At 37.3% G+C, this 27,194-nt stretch overlaps 1 protein-coding gene across 6 annotated transcripts in view; it reads right to left on the reverse strand.

The window, feature by feature from the left end:
- Window positions 1-4,806: 4,806 nt before the first annotated feature.
- Window positions 4,807-27,194, reverse strand: part of carmil1.S (capping protein regulator and myosin 1 linker 1 S homeolog) — a 157,788-nt gene continuing 135,400 nt past the window's right edge. For 3 of the 6 annotated variants that reach the window (XM_041567768.1, XM_041567763.1, XM_041567766.1), the window contains 8 exons: window positions 23,029-23,095; window positions 21,402-21,598; window positions 20,275-20,384; window positions 17,334-17,778; window positions 14,377-14,455; window positions 13,908-14,141; window positions 11,508-11,648; window positions 4,807-5,126 (listed from right to left, as the gene is read on the reverse strand). In XM_041567768.1, coding sequence (XP_041423702.1) covers window positions 4,960-5,126; window positions 11,508-11,648; window positions 13,908-14,141; window positions 14,377-14,455; window positions 17,334-17,778; window positions 20,275-20,384; window positions 21,402-21,598; window positions 23,029-23,095 — 1,440 coding nt within the window. In that variant the 3' untranslated portion in view covers window positions 4,807-4,959. The remainder of the gene's footprint in view (window positions 5,127-11,507; window positions 11,649-13,907; window positions 14,142-14,376; window positions 14,456-17,333; window positions 17,779-20,274; window positions 20,385-21,401; window positions 21,599-23,028; window positions 23,096-27,194) is intronic. The other 3 variants (XM_041567765.1, XM_041567767.1, XM_041567764.1) reach the window with 2 other exon arrangements.

Below are 27,194 nucleotides of genomic sequence, written 5' to 3' on the forward strand. Positions count from 1 at the left end.
TTTTATTCCTTTTTTAGTTTGAAATCTGTGGAATTTTTTCCCTACAAATCGAAAACACCAATTGCAAGTTCTGGTGATTCTTCTCTCTACTGTATGATTATTTGTTTGCATTGTTGCTGATTTTAATCTCTGGGGAAGTGGAAGTTTCTGGCTGTGGTGGTGAGTTGCACCTATAACCCTAATACTGTATGTGCCAGTAGTACAGAGAAATAATCTGTTCCCAAGGATCTAATACAGGAATTGAACCCGACTACTTGAATAACAGGACTGACACATAAGGATGGAGCCTTTCTTCCCAAATTACATCAATTATTATTGTTATTTACTGTATAGGACAATCCTTTTCCATTACTTACATAGTCCCCTATTGATCTTTTTAAGTGCCATATTTTCAAACATGATTTCCAAATCTTCCACAGCTTGTTTGGCCAAATACCAAACTAAATCCAGTTATACTTATTCATATTATTATTAAAACACTTATTGATATTTGAAATAATTTTTTTAAAAATGGCATAATTTGTGAGTTAAACAAACCCTAGGTTTGTGACAACCCAAATCTTGCAAAAAACTGTTGGAATTCCATTGTATCCAGGATGAATCAATATATTTCGTCTCCTTCATTCCTTTTTTCATATTATGCCCTGGGGTTTGGGACGGATCACAGACACATGCGCTCCACCAATAAGGCGAGTTGAGGCACTCACCTCAGGCGGCAGCTCCCCCTGGTTGCCAGGGGCGGCAAAAATGTTGCTCCTGGTAAGTAAGAGCCGAATTTCCGCTTTTCAACATGGAAATTTGGCTCTTCTAGTGCAGAGAGCGCAATTGCACTAGCATCGTGGACCGCCCCCAACCCCCCCCAGGTTTGTTTTCCTCTGATAATCCATAAAAAACTCCAAGCTGCCTTTGAATATTTATTGTGCTGACACTGCTTCCTAAAAAGTTTGAGGAATGAGTGGTTCGGCCGAGGACATGTCATTTTAAATGGAGAGTATGGAAACATTTGGCGATATAGTATGTACAGTATGTATTAATGGATTGTACAATGAACTCTGCAGCACCTTATTTAACAGTAGATCCTTGCAGCCTATCCAAGGCAGTGAATATTGTGTACCTGTACTGTATATAGCAAGTCAGAGAAATCAGGGTTACCAAACTTAGCTCTGATGTGGCTGCATTAAACCTACCATCGGGCAAAACATAAGCCCATGGCTCCTTTACTTGCCCTTGCTCTCTTAAATGATGTAGAAGCTAGGGGTCAGGTAGTGGGTGGAAAAGCCCCACCCGCCAAATACAGGAGTTATTCATATCAGTCAGTTGCAGAGTCAGTTGCAGAGTCTTGCACTCTAATTGTGGGACAAGGTGGAAAGTGTAGAAAACATGGAACTTTGCGCAGATGATTTCCATTTTACACTTTGCCCTGGGATGTGCAGGTTGGGTATATGCTTCTCATGTGGAGCTCTGACTATGTTATTCATTTCTTCTACTCTAAATCATTTTAGAACCACTGAAGTCTCCTTCTATTTGCTGTTTAAGGGCAGAATGATACAGTTTATATTTTTGGACTCTTTTAAACAGGTCCGGACTAGCAATCTATGGGTTCTGGCAAATGCCAGAGGGGCTGCTGGAAGTTGCCATAGACAGCCACTATATATTGGGCTGCTGTGTGGCCTGTTTGGGCATCTGTGCACCTGAAATTCCAGGCCCTATTTTGAATCTCAGTCCAGACCTGCTTTTAAACCATCAGTACTTCTCTATCTATTGGTTTTTAGAAGTTCTGACCCCTTTTTTTACATCTTTTTTTTTCTGAGAAAGTTGAAGATCAGTAAGTGCCCAAATCCTTCAGTGTGTTTTTATCCTGTAAGTCATTTGTATTCCCTTCATTGTGGGCATGTGATAATGGGTTCTCTACGAGTCTATTCATCATCATGCAGAGAGGCAGAGCATTTCTAAATTGAAATTAAGTCTCTACATAATTCTTTTGCTTTTGTCTGTAAATATGCAAATTGTCTGTGTTTACATAAAATGTCACAGACAGTGTCGGACTGGCCCACAGGGATACCAGGAAAACTCCCGGTGGGCCCAAGTGTCAGTGGGCTTTTCTGCTCAGACAACTATTTGCCTTGTATGCCTATACTACAGCAATTGCCCCATTTCTATATAAGAATGAAGAGAAGAAATGGATGAGGAGACTGATGATAATATTTAAGGAGAAGTGATTAAAAGAATAAAGAAAGTGAATGACAAAGAAGAAAAATAATTTGGAGAGTGGGACTGTGGCCATAGGTTTTCTGGTGGGCCACTGGCATCCCAGTCCAACACTGGTCAAAGAACTCACACTCCTGAGGCAACGTGAAGTGTAAAATAGGCCTGAGAATGAATATTTCAAGTCGGACAATCAACATTAATGTAAAAATCGAGAATTACAATAAAGATGTAAAATTGTTTTATTGATACAAATATACATATGAATAAAACCCTCATAGCCGCAATATAAATGAGTATCTATTGTGTTTTCTTATTGTGTTTTCAAAACCATTTTTTTCTTTATTTACATCAGTTGACAACGTTATCTTTCAAAGTGATGTCATAAAAGCCAAATTAAAATGACATGTAATACAGGACAGAGCCACATAATATCCACAACCGACAATAACATTGTTTCTGTGTCTTTCAATTATTATTTAGATTTAACTCAAAAGGAGGCTCTGATAATATTCGGTCTCCAATGGCGTCTTATCCTTTGTGCTTGATGATAAGTGCAGGAACTGGGTTATCCCTATGTACAACTAAATAAAGGTAAAGTATATCCAAGCATCTAATATATATATATATAGAGAAAGCATTTTTTATATATATTTACCATTTATACAAATGAAACTTTCATTGGTGTGCTCTGTTAATATAATTACAATGTGCAATTGCACACATACAACTCATTTACTGATACTTTTGTATGAGTGCAGGATCTGGCACGTGTAAGTCTATAAGGACATGGACATATTATTTGCTAGCTCACTATTGCTCACACTGAAACCTGAAGGGATTTTACATGTATGAAGATCTCTAGACCCACCTTGAAAGCAAGATTGTTATAAAAGGTATTCAGTAGAAGGTGCATGGCACACAACAACCCCTTTAATACTTAAAGGAACAGTTCAATGTAAAAATAAAAACTGGGTAAATAGACAGACTGTGCAAAATAAAAAATGTTTCTAATATAGTCAGTTAGGCAAAAATGTAATGTATAAAGGCTGGAGTGACTGGATGTCTAACATAATAGTCAGAACACTACTTCCTGCTTTGCAGCTCTCTTGGTTTCCACTCATTGGTTACCAGGCAGTAACCAATCAGAGACTTGAAAGGAGGCACATGGGTCATATCTGTTGCTTTTGAATCTGAGCTGAATGCTGAGGATCAATTACAAACTCACTAAACAGTTATGTTCCATGTGGCGACCTTCAAGTCACTGACTAACTCAGAGTTAGAGAGCTGAAAAGCAGGAAGTAGTGTTCTGTTCTGTTAGACATCCGCTCACTCCAGCCTTTATAAATTAAATTTTTGGCTAACTAACTATATAAGAAACATTTTTTATTTTGCACAGTTTAAGTATTAAAGGGGTTGTTCCCCATTCAATTAAATTCTAGCATGATGCACAGAGTAAATACTCTGAGCCAATTGCAATTGGCTTTAACTTTTTATCATTTATGGTTTTTTTGAGCTGTCCAGTTTACAATTTCAGCAATCTCGTTCCTAGGGTCCAAATTACCCTAGCAACCACATTAGAATAACAACCCTAACAACACGATTTGAATAACAAACCGGATTATGAACAGGAGAGGGCCTGAATAGACAGATAACTAATAAAATGTAGCAATAATAATACATTATGTTTTTCTGATGGGGTCGGTGATCCCCTTTTGAAAGCTGGAAAGAGTCCGAAGAAGAAGGCAAGTAATTAAAAAACTATTAAAAAGAAAATGATGAAGACCAATTGAAAAGTTGCTTAGAATTAGCCATTCTGTAACATACTAACACACTTAAGGTGAACCACCACTTTAAAGAGACAGGCAGTCACTTTAATCCACATAGAACTCTAGCTCCTCACCTGAGGGTCTGATCAAATCTAAGATATACATTCTCCTCGTTCCCTTCTGCGGGGAGTATAATCAAAACCGATCAACTCATATATAAAGGTTTCTATGTTTCCAGAGCTTAGATCACTTTAGCTCCTTAACTATAAGTGGAAACATATGATTTGTATCCTTTCACAGAAACAAGTGCAGCAGTTCTGATCCCACTCAGTTCCCGGGTGCTGCGTATACTAATAGAGAGCAATTTGGGGTGTTTTGCCCATGGTGTGTGGCATGCACAGTGATGTTACAGTCAACCATAGAAGTCTTCAATAGAAGCCCATCTAAGACTAGTGCATCTGTACACTCTACTCTTTGATTCAGCTGGTATCAGTGAAAATCTAATAGATAGTAAGAAAGCCTTCACTTTCAATGTACTTGGCACTTTATGCACCCAAAAATAACATTGCTGAGCTAGCCACAGAAAACTGTTTGAGTAACCTGCATTTATACAGGGGATATATCTCAGACTTGGGGCTGATGGAGATTTTGAAGGACTGCTATGATTAGAGCTTTAAGTGCAACAGAATCGTGGTTTTCTTGGGCCAAGCAAAGAAATGTCAGACCTTTAGCCCTCCATCTGTTCCTGAATCCTCAGGAAGTAGTAGAATGAATGAGAATGCAGGGGCTTGTAGTTCAAAGAGTTAAATGGCTGGAAGTGTAACAGGTCTGGTACAGGAACAAAAAAAAAAAAAATTTTTTTAACAATGAGAAAAATATCTGAGAACACACATAAGACAAAATCAAATGATGCTAAGAAACACTGAACTTTAAAATAAACATACATCTAAATTTATTTTTATCTCTCTCTCTATATATTGGAATGTTATATAAAAACAAACTCTTTATCCACTTCCTCTCCCGAGTCACAGGATTTGCTTCGCTGTTGACCTTCTTTGCTTAAGGCCTTGGGTTTCTGCTCCGGACCCTCTGTTGGAGTTTGGCTCTGACCTTTTTTTGGCGATACCTCAGATGAGGAAGGTGGGCGTGCTGCTAGAAAATAAAGACAGTATTAAACCCCTCCAATGCACAGGACTTGTCTATAAACAACATTCTATGAGTAACAGGCATGCCTGCCCTTTGCATCTGTACCTTCTGCTGGGCAACTCACAAGTGGCTATTGGCTGTATTGTAAGAACAGAGAAACGGATTAAAGGAGAAGGAAAACTACCAAGGCAGTTTATTGCCAATAGATTAGCCACAACAGTGCAAGCTAGAACGCCATTTTTATTCTTTAGAATGTTTTTCCAAACCTGAGTAAACCTCTCTAGACACTGTCTCTGTTTGTTTAGGACAGCAGCTGCCATATTAGCTTGCTGTGACATCACTTCCTGTCTGAGTCTCTCCCTGCTCTGAACTTAGATTACAGCAGGGAGGGGAGGAGGGAGGGGGAAAGGCGCAAACTGAGCATGCTCAAGCCCTGCCCTTGAGGTTTAAGCTGAAAACAGGAAGTCTGATACAGAAGCCCATGTGTACACAATGGAAGGTAAGAAATGTGGGGGATTCTTTGAGTAGTATTACTTTTTTTTTTTCTTTCACAGAAACAAATAGTTGTTTGCATTTTTCATAAATTCAATAGCAAGAGAAAAAACAACAGAATAGACAAATAAAAATACAGGAAGTATCACAATACAGTAATGAAAATATCCTCCTCTTCCTTTAGTTATTCGGTATGAGCCGGGGGATTTGTACCATTTATACCTTATATCATATATGATATGCTATTCCTCACAGAGATAAGAAAAAAGAGAAAATCACTTGGTCAAACACCTGCCCAACATTACAATTAATTTATCTTTATTTATTCATGCTCCTAGTCCACATGTGGCTATTACTAATGTTGGCCCTGTTCCAAAAACAATACCCATGGAGACCAGGTCTTTATGAACACCTCGTGCTTCTCATGTGTATAACTAAATAGTTCCTCCATTCTCATAAAATTCCCTATTTCAATTAGAGTAGATAAAGCTTCCTTAGTTTTAACCTTTCCTTCTCCTTTAAAATGATGAATTTGGCCCTGCTCATAAGTGGGTACAGAATCTCAGCACAATCATCACCTTCCTTAAACATGAAGTGGATTGTATAGGACGGGAGTCCAAAGTACGGGCCGCGATCCATTTTTAATTGGCCCGCAGCAAATTCCTTTAGGTACCGCCTGCTGAGTCTTGATTGATGTTTCATCCTACATTAGTTTCGCTGAATACCTTGCTATTGACCAATCACAGGTTGGGAACCCGGTATCGTAGGACGGGATTGCCTAGACTGAGAGGCGCGGTTTGGTCTAGCAAGATAGGTTGCCGGTAGTGTTGTGAATGTATCCATGTGACGTCTGTGCTGCTACTGCAGTGATGGGGAGAGGGGCAGTGGCAGAACTACTGGGGGAGCAGGGTGTGCGAGCGGGCCAGGGCCATCAGGGCCCCCCCCCACTAAAATGCAGCCCGAAAATTGCATACGGAGGGGGGCCTGGCTGTGCGGCACGCACCAGGGCCCGTCCCCTCTAGTTATGTTACTGGAGAGGGTAGCGAGGCCCATGACCGGGTTACAGCGGGGGAGGTGGAGGCCAGTGATTACGTTGGATAGGCGTTTATATGGGTGTAGCCTGCTCTCGAATGGCCGTGCATTTTGCCGGGATTGGGGGTTCATAGAGGTGACCCCACCTTCCCATTTCATGAAGAGAAGAATCTGTCCTGTGACTGTCTCCTGCCGGGGTCCGGGAGCTTTGAGGTAAGAGACAAACGACACAGGCTGGCCTTATTAGCTGCTGCTTTTGTCCCTTTATAGGCCTTATATTGTATTGTGCCACCATTGTTGTGTGTGTGTGTGTATATGTGTGTATCTGTGTATCTATCTATATATATGTGTGTGTGTGTATATGTGTGTCTCTGTGTTTATTTATGTACTTTAACTCTAGGACCCTAGACCCAGGTGAGGCAATATGTACTTCACCTCGAGTGAGTGGCCTGGTTGTTTGTGTATTTTACCACATATGACTCTTGGTGAAAAAAGTTTGGACACCGCTGGTATAGGAAGCCTTTAACCAAGGAGAATGATGTTTGAGATAAAAGTGAAATATAGCTTTATAACCCAGCAATTGCGGAAATTGAAAAAAAAACAGGTTAAACAGTGAATAATATTATGTTCTACAGAGCTTATCTGCTGATCTGCTGTGTAACTTGAGCCTTTTCTACTTTAAATGGCTGCCCCCATTGCTATGCAGCAGCTAATTTATATAAACAATAGTAGTGTTTCTGAAGGAAACACAGCAGTTTGACCAGCGCAGGGCAACACTGCAGTATATTTGTATTACTTTAAAACACTTTCTTTTTTTTTGGTGTTACTGTTCCTTTAAAGAAGCACCAAAACAAACAAGAAATAAGTGACAAATAACTAATTAAGAAAATTACTCAAGAATAATGTTTACATTTTTACAAGGACAATCAATGTTAAATATGTGCTGGGGGTTGGGTGGTAGGATTACAGGAAAACTATACCCCCAAAATGAATACTTAAGCAACAGATAGTTTATATCAAATTGAATGAATCTTACCAAACTGCAATATATATTTACATAAATATTGCCCTTTTACATCTCTTGCCTTGAACCACCATTTTGTGACTCTATCTGTGCTGCCTCAGAGATCACCTGACCAGAAATACTACAACACTAACTGTAACAGGAAGAAGTGAGGAAGCAAAAGGCGGAACTCTGTCTGTTAATTGGCTCATGTGACCATACATGTGGTTTGTATGTGTGCACAGTGAATCTTACGATCTCAGGGGGCGGCCCTTATTTTTTAAAATGGCATTTTTCTATTTATGATTACCCAATGGCACATACTACTAAAAAAGTATATTATTATGATAACGGTTCATTTACATGAAGCAGGGTTTTACACATGAGCTGTTTTACTCAGTATCTTTTAATAGAGACCTACATTGTTTGGGGGCTATAGTTTTCCTTTAAGGAACTAGCACACGTGTCAAACTAAAGGCCAGCGGGCCAGAACCGGCCCACGAAGGGATTATATTTGGACCGCATGATAAATTCTAATTATTATTAGATCTGGCCTCCAGTATATTGCCTCCACACTATTAGAATTGCAAATCTCACTAGTTAGTCAATCAAAGGCGCGTGAGTCCCTGTTCTGCTTGTGTATCAGCAGTTTACCTGTGGAGCTAGCGTTACCCCTCTCCCTGAAAAATGGCAGCTAAATGGAAGGTGGACTCAGCTCAGAGCCTGACCCCAGACATAGATGAACTTGTATCCAAGATGAGACACCAAGGGAGTTATTTACTAAACTCCGAATGCAAAAATCACGAAAGGGGGTTTAATAAAATCAAAAATCATGAAAAATTTGTGATTTTATTTTTTATAATATCGGACTTTTAAAAAAATCACTAATTTTTTGGAATTGTTTTAACCCCGAGGATGGAAAAGTGAGAATCTGAAAATCCCGCATTTCAGACCTGTCGAGGATGCATATACATCAATGGGAGAAGTCCCAATGAGTTTTTGATGTGCGCTGGGTTTTGTGCAATACCCCAAAGTTTTCGGAGTTTTCAGTTGAAAATTAAAAAAAATGAAAATCAGATGGAAGAATCCCAAAAAATCGTGAAAATCTGTTTTTTTTCCCGCGAAGCAAAATTTTCGGGAATAATAATAAATAACCTTAAAAAACCCGAGAGGATTTGATCAGAGTGTGTAGCAGAAAATATTGAGATAAATTCAGACTTTGATAAATAACCTCCCAAATGTCTGGAGATAGTACTTTATTAAGCAGGAAATGTTTTCACTTTAAATTTCTGTGTGTAAACACTGCATAAAGATTTATGTTGTTTTATAGGAAATAACTTCTGTGCTGTGTTAGTTTCAGGTTCAATATATACAATAAGGTAATTTCAATTAACAGTGAACCTGTCCGGCCCTCGACTTGGAGCATTTTTTAAATTTTGGCCCAACGTGTATTTGAGTTTGACACACCTGGACTAGCAGACACATACTTTATCTATGTGTCTGTTATATGAGATAACAGAAAAATGTGAAATCACAATCAAGTTGCTTCTATACAGGTGGTTCAGCATGAGGGGCTGCTATATAAAGAAGCAATGCTCACATACAAATAATCACTGCTGTGCTTAGAGCGACACCTATTGTTTAAAAGGTGGAAAAAGGAGAAACTGAAAATCTTGCAATATCAATGTGGCATCAAGCTGCGAAAAGGATGTTTAGGATTCAGTACTTTTCAGCTAAATATGAGGATTATTTTACTTCTTTAATGCCAGGATTAAAAAGGGTGCTCAACTATAGACCTTTAGCCACACTTTTACTTTACTTTTACCATTTCAACCCTCGCATTGAACTGATGCACAAGAGCTTGTGCTCTTAACACTAACAGTTAACTGGCTGCCAGATCATCAATTTCATTAATATAGTTAGAACCTGTTTTCCCAATATATCTGTCCCACTAAATGCATTTTGCCCTCTCTTCAAGGCTGGCAAGTAGTCGGAGTGGGAATGGAAGTAATGGTGCTTTATGGGCTTCAGTACAAAAGGAGATAGTATTTCAAGGTAGTGCTGCCCCTAAGGGAGAATTGTCACTCTTACTGGGACATTAAAAAGGCCAAATGGTTTCACTGGGATAATAAAAAGGCAAAATGATTTCCCATGAAAGGTACCATGGGAATGAGAAGGAAGGATTTCTTAAAAACAAACAAACAAACCCTGCTGCAGTGCTATACACCATATCAATAGGATTTCCCTATCTGATAATAACACGTCATTCTATTAGACTGGTCTACGTTATGATTTCACACAACATCGTGTTACCCTTGGATGCACATGTACTAACCCCTGCTCACTGGTGGCTGAACCAACCAGAAGTTTCCAATATTGCATCTGCATTATAACCTTGCTTGGGCCTTGCAGCAGGCACAACATGATTGAATTTTGAGGAAAACACTGCATTGTGGGGAGAAAAAAGGAATGATTTTTGTCACCTTTTGGACACTGAGGAGCAAAGTCTTACAGCTAGATAGAGCCAGGCAATTGGTGTAACTGAAACCTGTCAGTACATGTATTTTAATGCATAACAGATATAAACCAATGTACATGTTAGGAAATCTGTTGCCTTATGGAAGGATTTTAGGGATCAGTACTTACATGTAAGGTAGTGGGTATTGCATCTAACTTGGCTTGCATTAAATATTATAAACAACTTTAACAGCTGAAACCATGCAAATATTCGATATCAGAAATGTTCCATTTCATATAAGCATCTTGTGTTACAGAAAGGTTGTGTAGTCAGGGTTAAACTGCCATTGTTCTGATGGTGGGTGTTCCTGCTCTCACAGATTAGAAGATTGATTGAAATTTCCAGCCTGGTATGTATTCAAAATACTGCCATTCTTACACTGATTAAATGCTAGCATCCATAGAGCAGTGCTGTCCAACATTTCCCATATATTCACTATACTACATGTTCTGACCAAATTAAAGTACAACGATGATGTCATACAAAGAGGTCAGATGAGTTGTGGGGGCAAATCAATTGGAGGGTCTCATCTGGCCCCGATTTAGAGAATAGACAAAGAAAACAACCTCATTATAAATACAGTGCTGAGAGATTATGGAAAAACATTCAAGAGTTGAAATTATTAATATGTTGTGATTATTAATACTTAGTATAAACATGTTTAAGTAATTAGCATGCACATAAATAATCCACTCCAATTATATCCTGTACATAAGTTCCTGACATTTTCTTTCATTCATACTTACATTCATACTCATACTCATATTTGGATCTTAATTACTTTCATGGCATTCGTGTTTTTAGTGAAATTTAGCGAGTTTAATCTTGTTTTCTAAAATCTCTAAAATTTGACCTTAAATATAAAGGAATCCGCGCTAACTAAAATAAAATTAAAGACCTCTTTATGCTCATCTCTAGTTCTCCCCATTATCCAGTCAAGCAAATATAATTAAAATGTGTTTTGCCTTTATTTGCATATATAAGTTAATATACGTTATAAATACCTGTATATTAAAAACTCTGCTATCCTGTTTATCTCCTGTTCCTATTTTTTTGCTATAACAACCAGACTTACTTCTGTTTTATGTCTGTACCAGCAAAACTTACACCTGCTAATTCCAAAAGCTGCTCCAAAACACACTTTTAAACCATCTGCAGTTTTATTTTGAAACTTCGATATCAATGATCAGTAAATGATTACTGACAGAACAGCTATTGGTTTCATTTGGAGAATGATGTGGGCTACATGTGTTGTAACTTTTTTGTTCCATTTAAAAAACTGGTATTCTGATATTTTAATCCTTTTAAATATTCTCATTGTATAGTGCAAATTCCAGCTCACCTTCATCTAGCAATGGCTTGGCAGCAGGAGAAGTGCTCATCTGTCTATCTCTCTCTTTGTCAGATGGAACTCTCTTCAGTATTGGAGGAATTAGGGAAGATTTTGGGGAACACAGCCCAGATGGAGATTCTGGTACGTCATCTAAAGATAAGTCAAATAAAAACAACATATATCACATGACTCTAAATACTAAAAGCCTTGTTATAATTCTAACAAAATGCATGCCCTCTTCTCGAATTGAGCAATCCTGGTAACTTTCTATCCTTTGGCTTCAATGTCAGGTCTAAGGTTGTGGGCACCCAAGTCAAGCCCTTGCTGAGCCCACAACCCCTGCCTCTGCTTGCACAAAGTTGTTCACCAAATCATTTGGACTTAAAGAGGGGACAAAACTAGGGGAAGGAAAAAGAGCTATGAGCCCCCCCCCCGGGACATGCCTTGTCTGCCTACCCCTAGTTTTGACCCTATCTAGCTCTTCAGATTCACTCTGTGCTTGGTGGGGTTGGGTCCAAGCCCCTTAATTTTGCTATGCTCCAGTATAATAGGAGATTATAATAAAAGCTGTAAAAAATATTAAGACTTTTATTAAGATAATGATTTTTTTCCAGTAAGTTATGTTATCACAAACTATAAACTGCATAATGTGTTCCTGCTGGTGGATAAATTGCTAAATACTTTCGGAAATTCTTAAATTACTTAAATACATACCAAAGAAATGTTGTTCCTGTAAATTAAATATAGTTAGTAAGGCACATATATTTTCCATTAAACTTTTAGAAGATTCCTTCATAAACTGGTTACTAAAGAGATTCTATGTGGGCCTTACGTGGACCATGAAAATCTGGGTGTAGAACCACAATTCTCTCTCTTTATTCCATGTACCAAGCAGCTGCTTTCATGTTACTACATAATGCATTGTTGAAACAGGCAATATATTTGCAAAGATTGTCACAATATTAAACATTTTCCTATTTTCTACTAATGCTCACAATGTTCTATGTTCTACAGAAAGCCCAATCCAAAGAGAATACTGGATGGGAACTATTGCGAAAATCATGTAATATAAGCTTCAGCATTCTGAAATAAGAAACTTTGTAAATACAATCAATTAAATATTCTGCATCGTTTCTGAAATAATCAAGCTTATGTTCACTATTCTTCTCTCAACATCTGTTGTTCTTCATTCTGTCTTCATGCAGCAGTTGGGTGTCAGATAGTCATTGGCAGTTAGATCCTATATATCTTATAGGGGGCTTCCTTTCCTAGCAGATTAATTATAGCTCATTCAAATAGCTGATTCCAGTACAAACAAAATCTAACAAAATAACTGCCTTTTGCACATATTCTGCATGTACAGAGACGGGTTTTCTGGTAAAGAGTGAGCTCTTATACATCTTCAAGACAAAAGGAGCCCCGCTATAAGATACATTGGAACTAACTGTCAATGAATATCTGACACCCAACTGCTGCAAGAAGACAGAATGAAGAGAAACAGATGCTGAGAGAGGGATAGTGAACATAAACTTGATTATTTCAGAAACGATGCAGAATATTTAATTGACTGTATTTAGAAAGTTTCTTATTTCAGTATGCTGAAGCTTATAGTACATTATATTACATTTTCGCGATAGTTCCCCTTTAATATGCCAATTGGTTTCCTAGGAGTGCTTAAAATATCCAGTGCAACAGAGACAGTCAAGGTCAGTGCATAAATCATAGGTGTGGCATCAGCTGACAGGTGTGAAGTCAGGAGAAAAACACAGGATATACATGTCAGCATGACTTTAGATAGATTAAAGGAAAACTATACCCCCCCCCAAACAATGTAGGTCTCTATTAAAAGATACTAAGTAAAACAGCTCATGTGTAAAACCCTGCTTCATGTAAATGAACCATTATCATAATAATATACTTTTTTAGTAGTATGTGCCATTGGGTAATCATAAATAGAAAAATGCCATTTTAAAAAATAAGGGCCGCCCCCTGAGATCGTAAGATTCACTGTGCACACATACAAACCACATGTAAGGTCACATGAGCCAATTAACAGACAGAGTTCTGCCTTTTGCTTCCTCACTTCTTCCTGTTACAGTTAGAGTTGTAGTATTTCTGGTCAGGTGATCTCTGAGGCAGCACAGATAGAGTCACAAAATGGTGGTTCAAGGCAAGAGATGTAAAAGGGCAATATTTATGTAAATATATATTCCAGTTTGGTAAGATTCTTTAATATGTCATTCAATTTGATATAAACTATCTGTTGCTTAAGTATTCATTTTGGGGGTATAGTTTTCCTTTAAGGGGATAATATACTGTAGTTAAATCCTTACCAGAAGGCTTAGTCCATTATTCAAACATGTAATACACATATATTTATATATATATATATATATATATATTGTTTACCAGTGCGAGAGCTGCTTCTGGGCTTCTGCGGTACAGAGGGACGTGCTGTCAGGGCTGGCTTTGTAGACTGAAGGGGTGGCTTTGGGCTGGTCGGAGTACTGGAAGAACTCTTGGACCTTACACTGCCTTCCGGCTTCACGTCACTTTTCAAGTTTTTGTCTGCAGTTAAGGCACTGGATTCTCCTCTAGCTAAAGGAAACCGGCTCTCTGTGGAATGCTGATGGAATTTGGAAACTAAAGAAAAGAAACACAGATTCAATGTATTACAAACACAATGTGCTGATAATTTAATGCAATGAGTGTTAAAAATTAAATTGACATAAGTGAAATGCATTTATTGTGTTGGACCATGTACATGAGACACAGTAACCATGTATGGGTAATCCCCCATAATTTCTGTGGATGATAAAATAAAGGTTTAGGACACTGCACTGCACGTATCTTAAAGCAAAAACACCCACAATTTTACCTGCCCCACTGCCTTCTAGTTTTTCTGTTATGATCAAACCGTCTGACGTGTCTTTGCTGCCAACATCGTTTCCGTGTTTCTGTGTATAATAAAATAAAAATGGATTTATTTTTAGAGACTTCCATGTCATAAAACAGGCATACCTCCATTCGTGCTGGCTAGGGATGGGCGAATTTGACCCGTTTCGTCGCGGCGAAATTTTTTTGACGCGCGTCTATTTATTTTGACGCACAACACCATAGAAGTCTATGGGCGTCATTTTTGTGGCGAAACAAGGCGAAAAAATTCACCCATCCCTAGTGCTGGCTCCTCTAGTAGCTGGTCTCCGCTCCAGTCAAAAGCAGTTTCAGAAAACAAAGGAGAGATGAGGAGTCTCCTCAGATCACGAGTTACAATTGGAAAAACTTTATTACCAAGTTGTATTGAAAACAGTTGGCAGGTATCATTTGTGAACTTCAGGAGATAAGTCTCACACATATATACCTGCCAATACAAGCTTGGTAGTTTTTAAATTTTAACTTGTGATCTGAGGAGACTCCTCGTCTATCCTTTGTTTTATAATAAAATAAACACGTAGGACACAGAGTTGCAAGTCATTTATGTTCCATGTACGTTTTTTTCCTAAGGCACAAGTGTCTATTGTGCTCCACAAGAACAAACAAATGTTATTGAATCACAGAGCATTTCTAAGTATTTTAATAGAGCACAAACAGCTGCACATTGAGCACAACCTGTACAACAGGGTAAGAGCACATTCTGTTTGGGGAGGCTGCCAATAGCCATCTTTCCATTGAAGAACCTAAATACCGTATATATATATATATATATATATATTTATTTAGACTGTAAGCCCTATGGGATAGGGTCCTCTAGCCTTTTGTTTCCTTGACACTAAGCACTTAATCTGTATTGTAATTATATTTTTTATATTTATGTGAATTGTATTTCTAATAATTGTTACTTTTTATTCCAATGACCCCTTGTTTGTTACTACTAATGTATTGTTTTGCTGTACAGTGTTTTGCCCTTGAGGAGCGCTTTACAAATAAAAATATACATATACATATATATATATATATATATATATATATATATATATATATATATATATATATATATATATATAAACTTCAACTCAAAGAACCGCACCATCCAGGACTTCCAATGTTCAATAAAGAGAAAAATTTATTATCAACGTTTCGGCTCTGTGTCTCGAGCCGTCTTCAGGATAAAAAAGACGGCTTGAGACACAGAGCAGAAACGTTGATAATAAATTTTTCTCTTTATTGAACATTGGAAGTCCTGGATGGTGCGGTTCTTTGAGATGAAGTTTATATGTTTTTTTTGATCCTGCACACAGGCACAAATGCAGTTTACTGTGTGCACCAGCAACTAGTTTTCTTATATATATATATCTATATATATTGGAGGTGGTCTATTTTTGGGGAATAGAGCTTTAATAGGAGAAGTAAATCAAACAAGGGTGTAATAACAAATAATCATTTGTAAAGTTCAGTGTTCTAATTTTTTAATTGTAATCGGTGCCACAAAGTTATTACTCTCATAGTTTCCTCCATATTTATAAGCAAAAAAAAGGGAGAACCCATTAGGGGAAGTATACCACCTCATCAACATTAATTCAGTAAATATACTTTTTACCTATTGTTTTCATTAGGAGATATAAATATATAACTGTAGGTGTATATGTTCATATGAGGGAAATCCACAGTAGTTTCTTCAAGCAAATTGTCAGCTGAAGTGGAGGCAGAAACATCTTACTTTATTTCATCACTTTATATTTCATAATGGCAGGATGACATTATGAAAAATGCGTAGTTAAACAAAGGCCAATGTTTTCTGTTGTAGGAAGCACTCCCATTTGGTTTCATGTCAGAATCAGGTTAAGGTTCTCTTAGCTTTGTGATAAAGAGAAAGATGCAGTTTTGTGCCTCAAGAAGTGTTTTAGAAGAGCAGGTATGATGAAGAAATGTAATATTTGGGTGGAAAAAATAAATGCAATAAAGGCAAAATGGTGTCAGTGTCAGCCCAGTTGCTCACTGGTTCATGCTGCACAGTCTACCTAAGGGAAATTATTTAGGGATTTATGCCAACCTATAACACTAGATGGTGCTATGGAATCATCAATAATTATATCAAAACCAGTATTTTAGCTACAGTGACCCTTTTATTTCATTTTAGGGGCAGCTTGAAAAAGAATAACAAAACATAGTTCTAAAATAAAAATTAAAACCAGTTTTAGAACAATACTATACTTAGGCAGATGGTAGGATTTAGGTTATTCAGATTTTCTTAAAAGCTTATTTCTTTATATCAGTAACAAGAATGCAAAATTTGAGTAAATGTAATTTGATCCACATAGCAGGCACAAAGAAAAATACATACACCATGTCCCAGATTCAGTTTAGGAGTCAGCTGAGTCCCAGTCTTTTTGCAGGAATGACTTTATGTCCGAAAGTGACAATTTTTGTTTTTTTGTATTTTGCAATTAAATTAAGGTTCAGATTCTGCAAAATGGTTTTGTGGTCGATTCAGTATTTGGTTGAATCCTAACAGTGTGGATTTAGTGCATCCCTAAAAAAAATGTGCTGGCGTAAGCCATTACCAGCTCCCATGATAACCACTGGTGTGTATTTAGCTGAGGTTTAAAGAACAGTATTTGTGAAACATCCTCTTGCCAATATTACACCTGATTAGGCATAATGCTCACTCCATAAATTGTAATTTACTGAAGAATTTCATCCAAAATTTAGGTATAGAAATGCATGCAACTGTGGAAGCAATACCATGCTGTACTACATGTAACAGCCCCTGACCAGGAAATAAATAGCGCAAGTTAAAAAAAACTTCACTCATGTCTGATGAAAACCAAAACGGAACATCTCGCACCCTGGCTCATATCTATGTGTGCTACACTAATAATCTATATATTAAATTACCTTAGTAGCTGCTCTTTTTTCCTGCTTAGCTTTCATCTCAGCTAACAGCCCACTACCCATCACTTGGACTCCATAACGCCTTCCAGATTGCGGACTACTCTTGCTGTCAGTTCGTTCATTCTTTGTATGATCATCAAGGTTCTCCTCCAAAGAGTCCGGTGTTTTCACCTCCTCTGATCTCTCAGTGCTGCTCCCAGCACTGGCACTGGAACTCACGGTCCCATTGCTCTCTGCCACTTTCTCTTTCTTTGCTGTATCAGGAGCAGGACTTTTAAGTGAGGCCTTCGGTGAAGACGGCTCCTCAGTAACTGTAACACTCTGTGATCGTTCTGACTTAGATCTAGATTTAATTAAATTGAGAAAGCCACTCTTTCTAGATTCTCTTCTCTTTTTTTCTTCCCACTCACCAGCATCTTGAGATTCTGAACTTTTAAAGGAGTGTTTCCTAACAGAGAACCAAAAAATGAACTGACAATTATAATACACCGTATACATGTTAAGCAACACAAACAGGGTCGGGTTCAGCAGCTGACAATGAACAAAATATAGAGAGAACAGGGCCAGGAAAATATGGTTAGCAATGGAGAAGAATGGAAGAACGTGTATAGATTGTGGGATGAAATGGAAGCAACTAGAGAAAACCCACACAGACAGGGTCAGAGTATTCTAACTCCATGCAAATATTGTCCAAGTCACGACTAAACCCAGATGACCAGAACTGCAATACAAATTCACGGTTGTTGGTCACCACTGTAACCAAGCTGCTTCTTTAGTTAATGATAGCTTTAATAAATCTCTGAAACCCACCAGTAAAAAGAATTCTAATGTACCCAGCAAAAAGGTGGCAAGGTTGTTTATAGGACAGTGGGGATCATTCAAAGCATATTAAACTTCAGCATTACACAGAGAAATTACCAATAACCATAATATGAAGATTATTATACACTAATTCACAGGAGCGCAGCAAAAGTGAAAGATTATACTAATGTTTATTTATACTAATGCTTTTTTAGCCTGGTCTTAATATCCTTCTATATAGTAAGCTACAATTTCAGAATTCTCTTCCTATGAATCCATTACATCCAGTCCATTATATCTGATTAATATTAAGTGCGTTCTTAGCTACTGTATAATGAAAAAACCATTGCTCATTAATTATTTAACAAACATTTTACTCCACACTAGGATTTTCCAATAATTCAACAAGTAACTAAGCAACAGAGCGAGAAGTCTTTGAGCAACAGTAAGCTCTTTTCATACTCTGTACCATTCAATATCCACTGTCAAGGTGCCAAATACAGGCCTACAACAAAATTGGGGCAGAATCGTGTATCATATGCACAGGGCTGATTTATATATTTTGAGTTATGTTAGACTTATAAAAATCTCAGCCTCTGAACTGGTTCCCCATATTCTACTGAGTTTACAGGCAGTCACCAACAGGAAAGGGACAGGACATTATTATTGTACCTCTAAGCAGAGCCCTAAGAAGAGGGTCAGTTTTTTCTAAACCTAATGTTTAAGTGACTTAAAGGGAAAGTTAAATATAATATTATATGGTTAGATTGCCTATTCTAAGTAACTTCTCATTTGGTGTTACTTTTTATGCTTTTGGGATTAATTTCCATAGTATTCTGCCTCTCTCCAGCAGTCTCACCACCACTAGCAACCAAAAAATAGTATTCTCTGTGAGAGCATTTTATTATCATGGATTATATTTCTAAAGAGGCTCTCTCATACAAATATTCTATTCTGACTGACTGGTTGTTAGGGTAAGCCGTTTTAACAGAAATTAAATAATTCAAAGCCACAAAAGACAAAATATTCAAACAAATAAAAAATTGTTTTAAAATTAAGTTTAGCATCTAGACAATATCTGTAAATGATCCTTTTCATTTTCCCTTAAAGGGATACTGTCATGGGAAAACATGTTTTTTTCAAAACGCATCAGTTAATAGTGCTACTCCAGCAGAATTCTGCACTGAAATCATTTCTCAAAAGAGCAAACAGATTTTTTTATATTCAATTTTGAAATCTGACATGGGGCTAGACATTTTGTCAATTTCCCAGTTGTCCCATGTCATGTGACTTGTGCCTGCACTTTAGGAGAGAAATGCTTTCTGGCAGGCTGCTGTTTTTCCTTTTCAATGTAACTGAATGTGTCTCAGTGGGACATGGGTTTTTACTATTGAGTGTTGTTCTTAGATCTACCAGGCAGCTGTTATCTTGTGTTAGGGAGCTGCTATCTGGTTACCTTCCCATTGTTCTTTTGTTTGGCTGCTGGGGGGGAAAAGGGGGGGGGTGATATCACTCCAACTTGCAGTACAGCAGTAAAGAGTGACTGAAGTTTATCAGAGCACAAGTCACATGACTTGGGGCAGCTGGGAAATTGAGACTATGTCTAGCCCCATGTCAGATTTCAAAATTGAATATAAAAAAAATCTGTTTGCTCTTTTGAGAAATGGATTTCAGTGCAGAATTCTGCTGGAGCAGCACTTTTAACTGATTCATTTTGAAAAATTTTTCCCATGACAGTATCCCTTTAAAGGCAATAGTAAACATTCTAAGCATTTCACCCCCATGGAGATTAGTATGGGCAGAGGACAAATTGTGGAACTCTCACTTATATGCAAGAGCAAGAATTGCTTGTTGGGTCATTGTGCTGCAATGAAACAGTTTGCATGCAATTACTCCACATGTAAATTTTGCCAAAAAGGCAAACCTACTAATTCCCTGAAGACAAACTCTGTGACCTCACTTAATAGAAGAACCAGGAAACAGAGAACCTGTACCTTTACTGCCAGCACTGTATATTCTATATGTGACACATAAAGAGTTAAGGCTGTAACAATTCTTTTTTAATGTTTTTCATTTACATATTACTTTCATTGCTACCTTCAGAAAACCATCTCCTGCACATTAATATTTTTATTCAACTTACTTTGACTCCATTTTAGTGACTTTCTTGCTGAAGAACTCATCTATACCTTCATCTACCCTGCTCATGAGTCCATTCTGCTCACCATCCGGGGGGGCTTCAGCACCAAGCTGCTAAAATAAATGATATGACGTGTTCAAGGCAGAAGTTCTTCAATAACAAATCCTGTTTTGATTCAAAGTTTATAACTTGTATTTCTGTGAGCATGTTGAAAGTTACTTATATAATAATATGAGATCTATGTTTGAGTTTAACAAACCACATCTTAGAAAAACAGCACAACAAATGTTGTACTGGATTGTTGATTCATGCCATGTAACAACTGTAGAAACTAAGGTGTGGCATACCTATTATTTAGAAAACTTCTAAATAAAAGAAATGCAGTTTTCCATAATATTGTCTTTTAACAAACTGTCTTCATTTCTGACTTATTTGCCTTTTCTCTGTAATGAGACAGCCTCCCTTTAGGTCATAACATGGTCACTCTCCTATATTTAAAGAAATATATAAGACAGTATAGCTGCCCCCAATTCCACTGGTCTGGGAGCCTTTTCCAAAAAACTTTGTTTGGACATTGAATGCCTACCTTTCTCCATACAGATCTAATCTGCCATAAGGTTTGTTAGGCGGGAGGAGACACATACATGCTCTTTCCGCTGTAGCACTTGTTCTCCCAGATATGGTAAATTATTTCTATTATGTTTTCTCTAGATTTAAATAAAGATGTGACACAGGGTTTAATGTGGGGAGTCAGACTGACTTTGTATTTCTAGATATCTTTCTGTGCATTGCTAAACAGCAGCTTTTCTTTGAACTAACACTGGACTTTAATAAGCTGCTTGTCTAATTGCAGCATACAGAGACTTATTATGTTGAGTTTGTGTTTCAGATGAGCTGATTTGCATACTTGTATTCAGATAACAATGGCTGCATTAGAGTAGAATATATTAAGATATTGCCAATTAAAGGGATGTTGTTTTTATGATCCTAATAAAAATAAATAGTTTGGTGCCTAATTTTACATTCCTGAAATAAACAGTGCAAAAGATCCACAAAAGCTAATCCTCCTACAATAAGATAATGCATTAAGAACAAGGCACTCTACAGAACAGTGCAGGATACGATCTTACTGTGGTTTTGCTTGGTTGTTGCTTCTTCATCCTTTTGGGACGTAGTTTTGTGAAATGTTCCAATTTTTTGCCTTCTCCTGAGGGTAGTTCTGCTATCGCACTAGATGTACGTTTGTCTGGCCTGCTGGATGGGTAGGGAGGGTCCTCAATATGTATCGGGACTTCTTTCAGAACTCTGTCCAAATCAAATTCCATCTCTAAAATTCAAATATCAAAAGTGATAATTAATCCTTATACTGCTTTTACACTAGCATTGGCCAAAACCAGGGATAAAATGGAGTCTATTGGAGACCACCTTTCCGTAATTCGGAGCTTTCCTGAAAACGGATCCTATACCTGTACTACATTGTTTGCCAAATGGGCTAAATAAGCACCAGAATTATTTTTCATCTGAATTAGTTGTGCGTTTCTCTCTCTCTAAGCAAACCCTATGCTATATGTGTGTGTGTGATGCTGTTATCTAGGTGCAGTAATCTAAAATATAGTATCCAATGTAAATATATATTCCAGACCAGAATCGTCAAGACAAGAATATTGTCAAATTCCTAATATGTATAAACATAAACATCATTTATTGCCAGACTAGGAAAGTTTTAAACCTTAAAGGGATACTGTCATGGGAAAAAACATTTTTTTCAAAATGAACCAGTTAATAGTGCTGCTCCAGCAGAATTCTGCACTGAAATCCATTTCTCAAAAGAGCAAACAGATTTTTTTATATCCAATTTTGAAATCTGACATGGGGCTAGACATATTGTCAATTTCCCAGCTGCCCCAAGTCATGTGACTTGTGCTCAGATAAACTTCAATCACTCTTTACTGCTGTACTGCAAGTTGGAGTGATATCACCCCCTCCCTTCCCCCCCCCCCAGCAGCCAAACAAAAGAACAATGGGAAGGTAACCAGATAACAGCTCCCTAACACAAGATAACAACTGCCTGGTAGATCTAAGAACAACACTCAATAGTAAAAACCCATGTCCCACTGAGACACATTCAGTTACATTGAGAAGGAAAAACAGCAGCCTGCCAGAAAGTGCAGGCACAAGTCACATGACCAGGGACAGCTGGGAAATTGACAATATGTCTAGCCCCATGTCAGATTTCAAAATTGAATATAAAAAAAATCTGTTTGCTCTTTTGAGAAATGGATTTCAGTGCAGAAGTCTGCTGGAGTAGCACTATTAACTGATGCGTTTTGAAAAAAACATGTTTTCTGATGACAGGATCCCTTTAAACAGGAAAAAAGGATTGAAAAATCTACCCAGCAAATGGAAACTCTCCAATGTGGGTGGCAAAGGTACTGGTGGGGAACTTGTGTACAAAGCACAATGTTTATTTCTGTAATTAACATAGCAGCATTGTGTTTTAGCTATGCAAGTGCATGATAAAAAATAATCATATTACATGACATATGCCTGAACTCCCTGACAGTTGCCAGCTTTCTCTGAAAGAAACTGTTACAGCTTTGCGACACTTGTCTACTTTTCAGAAATGATTGGAGAATGACCTTATCTCTGCTCTTTGTGAGTGGAATGCAAAATATATGTCATGTTTTCAAGACCAAGACACATCAAAGTTAGTTGGTTCCTGAATTATTTAGGCAGACATTTGTTCAGACTACTTACCAAAAGCTCGGGAAACTGGGCGAAGCATTCTGCTGTGAATGCTCTTTCTCTTTGACTTGGGCGTCATCTGGAAAAAGAACAGTAAACAGAAGCGTTACGCTTAGACCCAGAATCAATTTTGATGTTTTTTACATTCATAAAATAGCATTAATAAAAATAAGGCTACACTTACATAAAACTCTCACCCTCACGTTGGACACTTACAAAAAGTAATTACTGTGCTAACTGATTATCTGCCTCTCAGGGGGCGTCAGACTTGTGCACTAAGGTGACCAGGTTGCACTATTACTAAATACAGTTTATACTAATTGAGACCAGAGTGCTCTATAATCTAGGGGACATAAAAAATGAATAACATTCATAGTAGGCTGCTTTCTGTTGTAACCAGTTAATCCATGGAGAGTGGCAGGCTCACAATTGTAATGTAGAGAATTAATGCTAGTCCAGCTTCCATAACGTATATTGCTTTTACAAAAGAGCTCAGCCTGCCTAATTGCCTCTTATGAGCAAGGGATCTTATCAAACGTTTAATACCAATGTAAGAGATAGGCACGTATAGCTCAATTCTACAGTGGCAAATATCATCCACAGGTTCTGCCTTACTGGATGGTATTTTATGATTGGAACATATCTTTGCACTGTGTTAAAGGTGATAATTGTGATACCCAGTGGGTGGCAGCCAGTGGCTGACTGGAATTCGTTTTGGCCAAATTTTCCTTAAATTTGAATTGAAGATGTTTAACTTTAATGGGTGAAATGCATAAGAATTCAGAAATGAAATAGATATTTTCAAAAATATGAATGTATAATTGTACATTAGGCATTTGAAATTGTAATACTTGAATGTGACATAATAATTTTTGTCAGAAAATGACATTAGGAATAACATTATATAAGATGTTTGATTGCATACAGTGAGCATTGACACATTGAAATATGGTTTCCAGAGTTTTTTTGAATCTAGAAAAATATCTAGATAAATAACCCTTCTTTCCTAAATCAAACAAAGACCTATACAACAGAAATACTAAACATAGGTTTTTTTTACTCAAATTCAAATAATGCTTAACATTTTGTAGAGTCCCCTCAGACCTGACCGTGACGTTTTTACACAAACTAAACAATACATTTACATTATAAGAAGGTTCTTTGTGCTAAGATACCCCCTTTGGGCTAAAAAAAGCTTTGTACTCAGCACATTCATTTCTAGCACAGCCCTCTGCTCTCTGCTGTGCCCACCTCTAACTACTGCACTAAATGTTCTCAAAAACAAAAATGAAATATGCACATAAGAAAAACTGTTTACATAAACACATAAACATGTTTTATATATATATTCCCCCAACAGTCTTCCAATTGCCAGTGGTGCAATTGGTGGGGCATGGTTGTTTATATAAACATTTCAGAACAAACCATGAATTAACTCAGAGGATGAGAAACATTCCCCTTTTACGCATATTAACATTATCTATTTATTTGCACTGACCCATATATAGTACAGAGACTTAAGGATTTATTTACACTATTAGTAATGAAAGTAATATATTTTTCAGACAATATAACATTGTTTACCCTCTTATCCTAAAAATGAATTGGATAACAGTGTGCAATTTTAGCTTTGCCATATTTAATGCACAAGTTCATTGAAAAGGTTTTGTGATGCCCCTGAGGCCTTTTATTTTTTGTGTGAATCATTCAGGCTTCACAGACAGACTTTACTTTTATCCACAATCAGCACTGCACATTTGCATACTGTATGGAGTGGAATTTGAAGGGCAGAGATGCAATTTATTCCATTTCTAGGCTTAATAAATATGAATAGATGTTAAATGTTGATGTTAAAGAAATATTTAGTATTTAGTTATTTAGCCTACCATATTCAGTAAAGAGTGGGCAATAAGTACAATTAATTACTAAAAACAACAGAGCTACAGACTGTATTTGCAAATATTGAGAAAAATGTTATGTAAACACTAATAGTACAGATATGGGATCCGTTATCCAGAAAGCTACAAATTTCAAAAAGGCTGTTTACCATATTTAAATTTTTAAAAAACCGTTTCCTTTTTCTCTGTAATAATAAAACAGTACCTTGTACTTGATACCAACTAAGATGTAATTAATCCTTATTGGAAGGAAAACCCGCCTTTTAAGTTTATTTAATGTAATGATTTTCTAGCAGATTTAAGGCATGAAGAACCAAATTATGGAAAGATAAGTTATTCGGAACACCCCAAGTCCTGTGTTTAGTTGTAGCCTCCTATAATGTAGTCATAAGTGTATTTCTTTTGCTGTAATAAGAGTACTTTATACTTGAAATTTTGTAACTTTATGAACTTACAACAGCACTTTGACAAAGGTTTTAAACCAAAACAGAAACGTTAATGCAATGTAATTTTTTAACACTGGAATAAAAGGAGATTTTTTGAAACGGAGTTCAGCACCCGGAACCCGGTGGACAAAAATAGAGAATCCACCAAAATATTGTCACCAGAAAAAGAACTTGTGCTCTCTGTTAGAGGAGAAAAAATAAAACTTTTGGTTAATTGTTCTCATAAAACAGTCAGAGTTCTCCCCAGAAATATAATTATAGGGGACCTGACTGGTCTGTATGAAACACCTCACCTTCCCAAAGTTTATAATTGGCTAAAAAATTCCTATGAGTAAGTGCCCCAACAGGCACGAAACGCGTTAGGTTTTTGCCCAATATGTCCTAATGAATATTTTGTATTTTTTTTTTTACACACACTCACATCTATTGGTATGTCACATGGTCTGTCTGAAACACCTCACCTTCCCAAAGTTTATAACTGGCTAAAAAATTCCTTTATTTTTGGCCAGTAAAGCTTAACTACAAGTCAGAAGTGAGAAAATGTATGTATGAATAAAATGTATTAATAAATGTATTGAATATATCATATTTTCATAACTGAATTCTCTATGTGTTTTATTCACTTAGTCACTCTTCATAGTGTTCCGTTCCATCATGTCTTTCTTGTTTGCGGAGCTGAAAACTGCACTGAAAAGGCCTAACTGCTATCCTGTCATACAAGTTCATGACCAATTTAAAATAGAATTCCAACAGGTTACAAACCAACATCAATCCGACGCCTGAGGCCATGATTAAAGGAGTTACTCCCGAAAAGCGTCAGGTGATGTTGGTTAGTGACCTGTTGGAATAAACCACCTTTTTTTTATCTAACCGGAGTGCCGCCTTTCTATTCCTTGAGCAATTATTATTTCAGTGGGGACGCTGATGGCAGAGCACCCAGATCACAACAACTAAAAAATGGAGCTACACTAAGAAGATCACACAGGGGGTGAGTTTGGAGCAGCCTAAATCTTATTTGTACTGTGCCTATGTTATAAAAAGCTACAATTGTTTCTTTGCTTATCTTAAATTGTAACAAATGTATCTTTTTCTGGCATCAGTGCAGGAGATCTAAGAGAAACTTCGGACTTTTTAATAAAAATTCACAATTGCAGGCTGAGCTATCTAGAACAGATAGAGCCTTAGCCTACAGCATAATTCAGAACCATTACAAGATATAGGGTTGCGGCATTCCACTGACATCACGGGGGGGGGGCAATTACATTGTGGGCAGGACAAGGACATCCCACGGGTTGGTTGGTGGACGGAGCTATGACGTGGAGGTTGGCCAATCACCAAATCAATCCGGGTCAAATCTGGACAGGTGGCAATCCTAGCAAGCATGTAGCATGTGAACATCTGTTTTAAGATGGTTTTCACTGCATGTCTTGTATTAAAAAGGACTCTTCAGCTCTTTACCTCTTCTCAACCTAACTGTGATGATCTCAAAGATCCCTTCAGAAGCCATTTTGAATATCCTGAACTAAAGAAATAGGCTTTTGCAATTTTGAATATATGGCTCTAAAATATTAGAATGTATCTGTTCCATTACACCAATGGTTCTGAGGGAATAGTTGGCCACAGGAACATTAAGGAGTGATGTGAATGTCTTCTCCCAGGAGGGTTTAAGTCTCTCTTTTTGTGTGTAGCATGAGACATGCGAGTACATTCTGTTTTAAGATGACTTTCAAGGCATGTATAGAAAAGATTTACAAATCTTGTCTCACCAGTGACTTAAATCATAGCATTTTAACCAGTTGGCTGAAAATAGATGCTAGCTGCACACAATGCAGAA

Source organism: Xenopus laevis, chromosome 6S, assembly GCF_017654675.1.
Source record: "Xenopus laevis strain J_2021 chromosome 6S, Xenopus_laevis_v10.1, whole genome shotgun sequence".
Lineage (NCBI taxonomy): Eukaryota > Metazoa > Chordata > Amphibia > Anura > Pipidae > Xenopus > Xenopus laevis.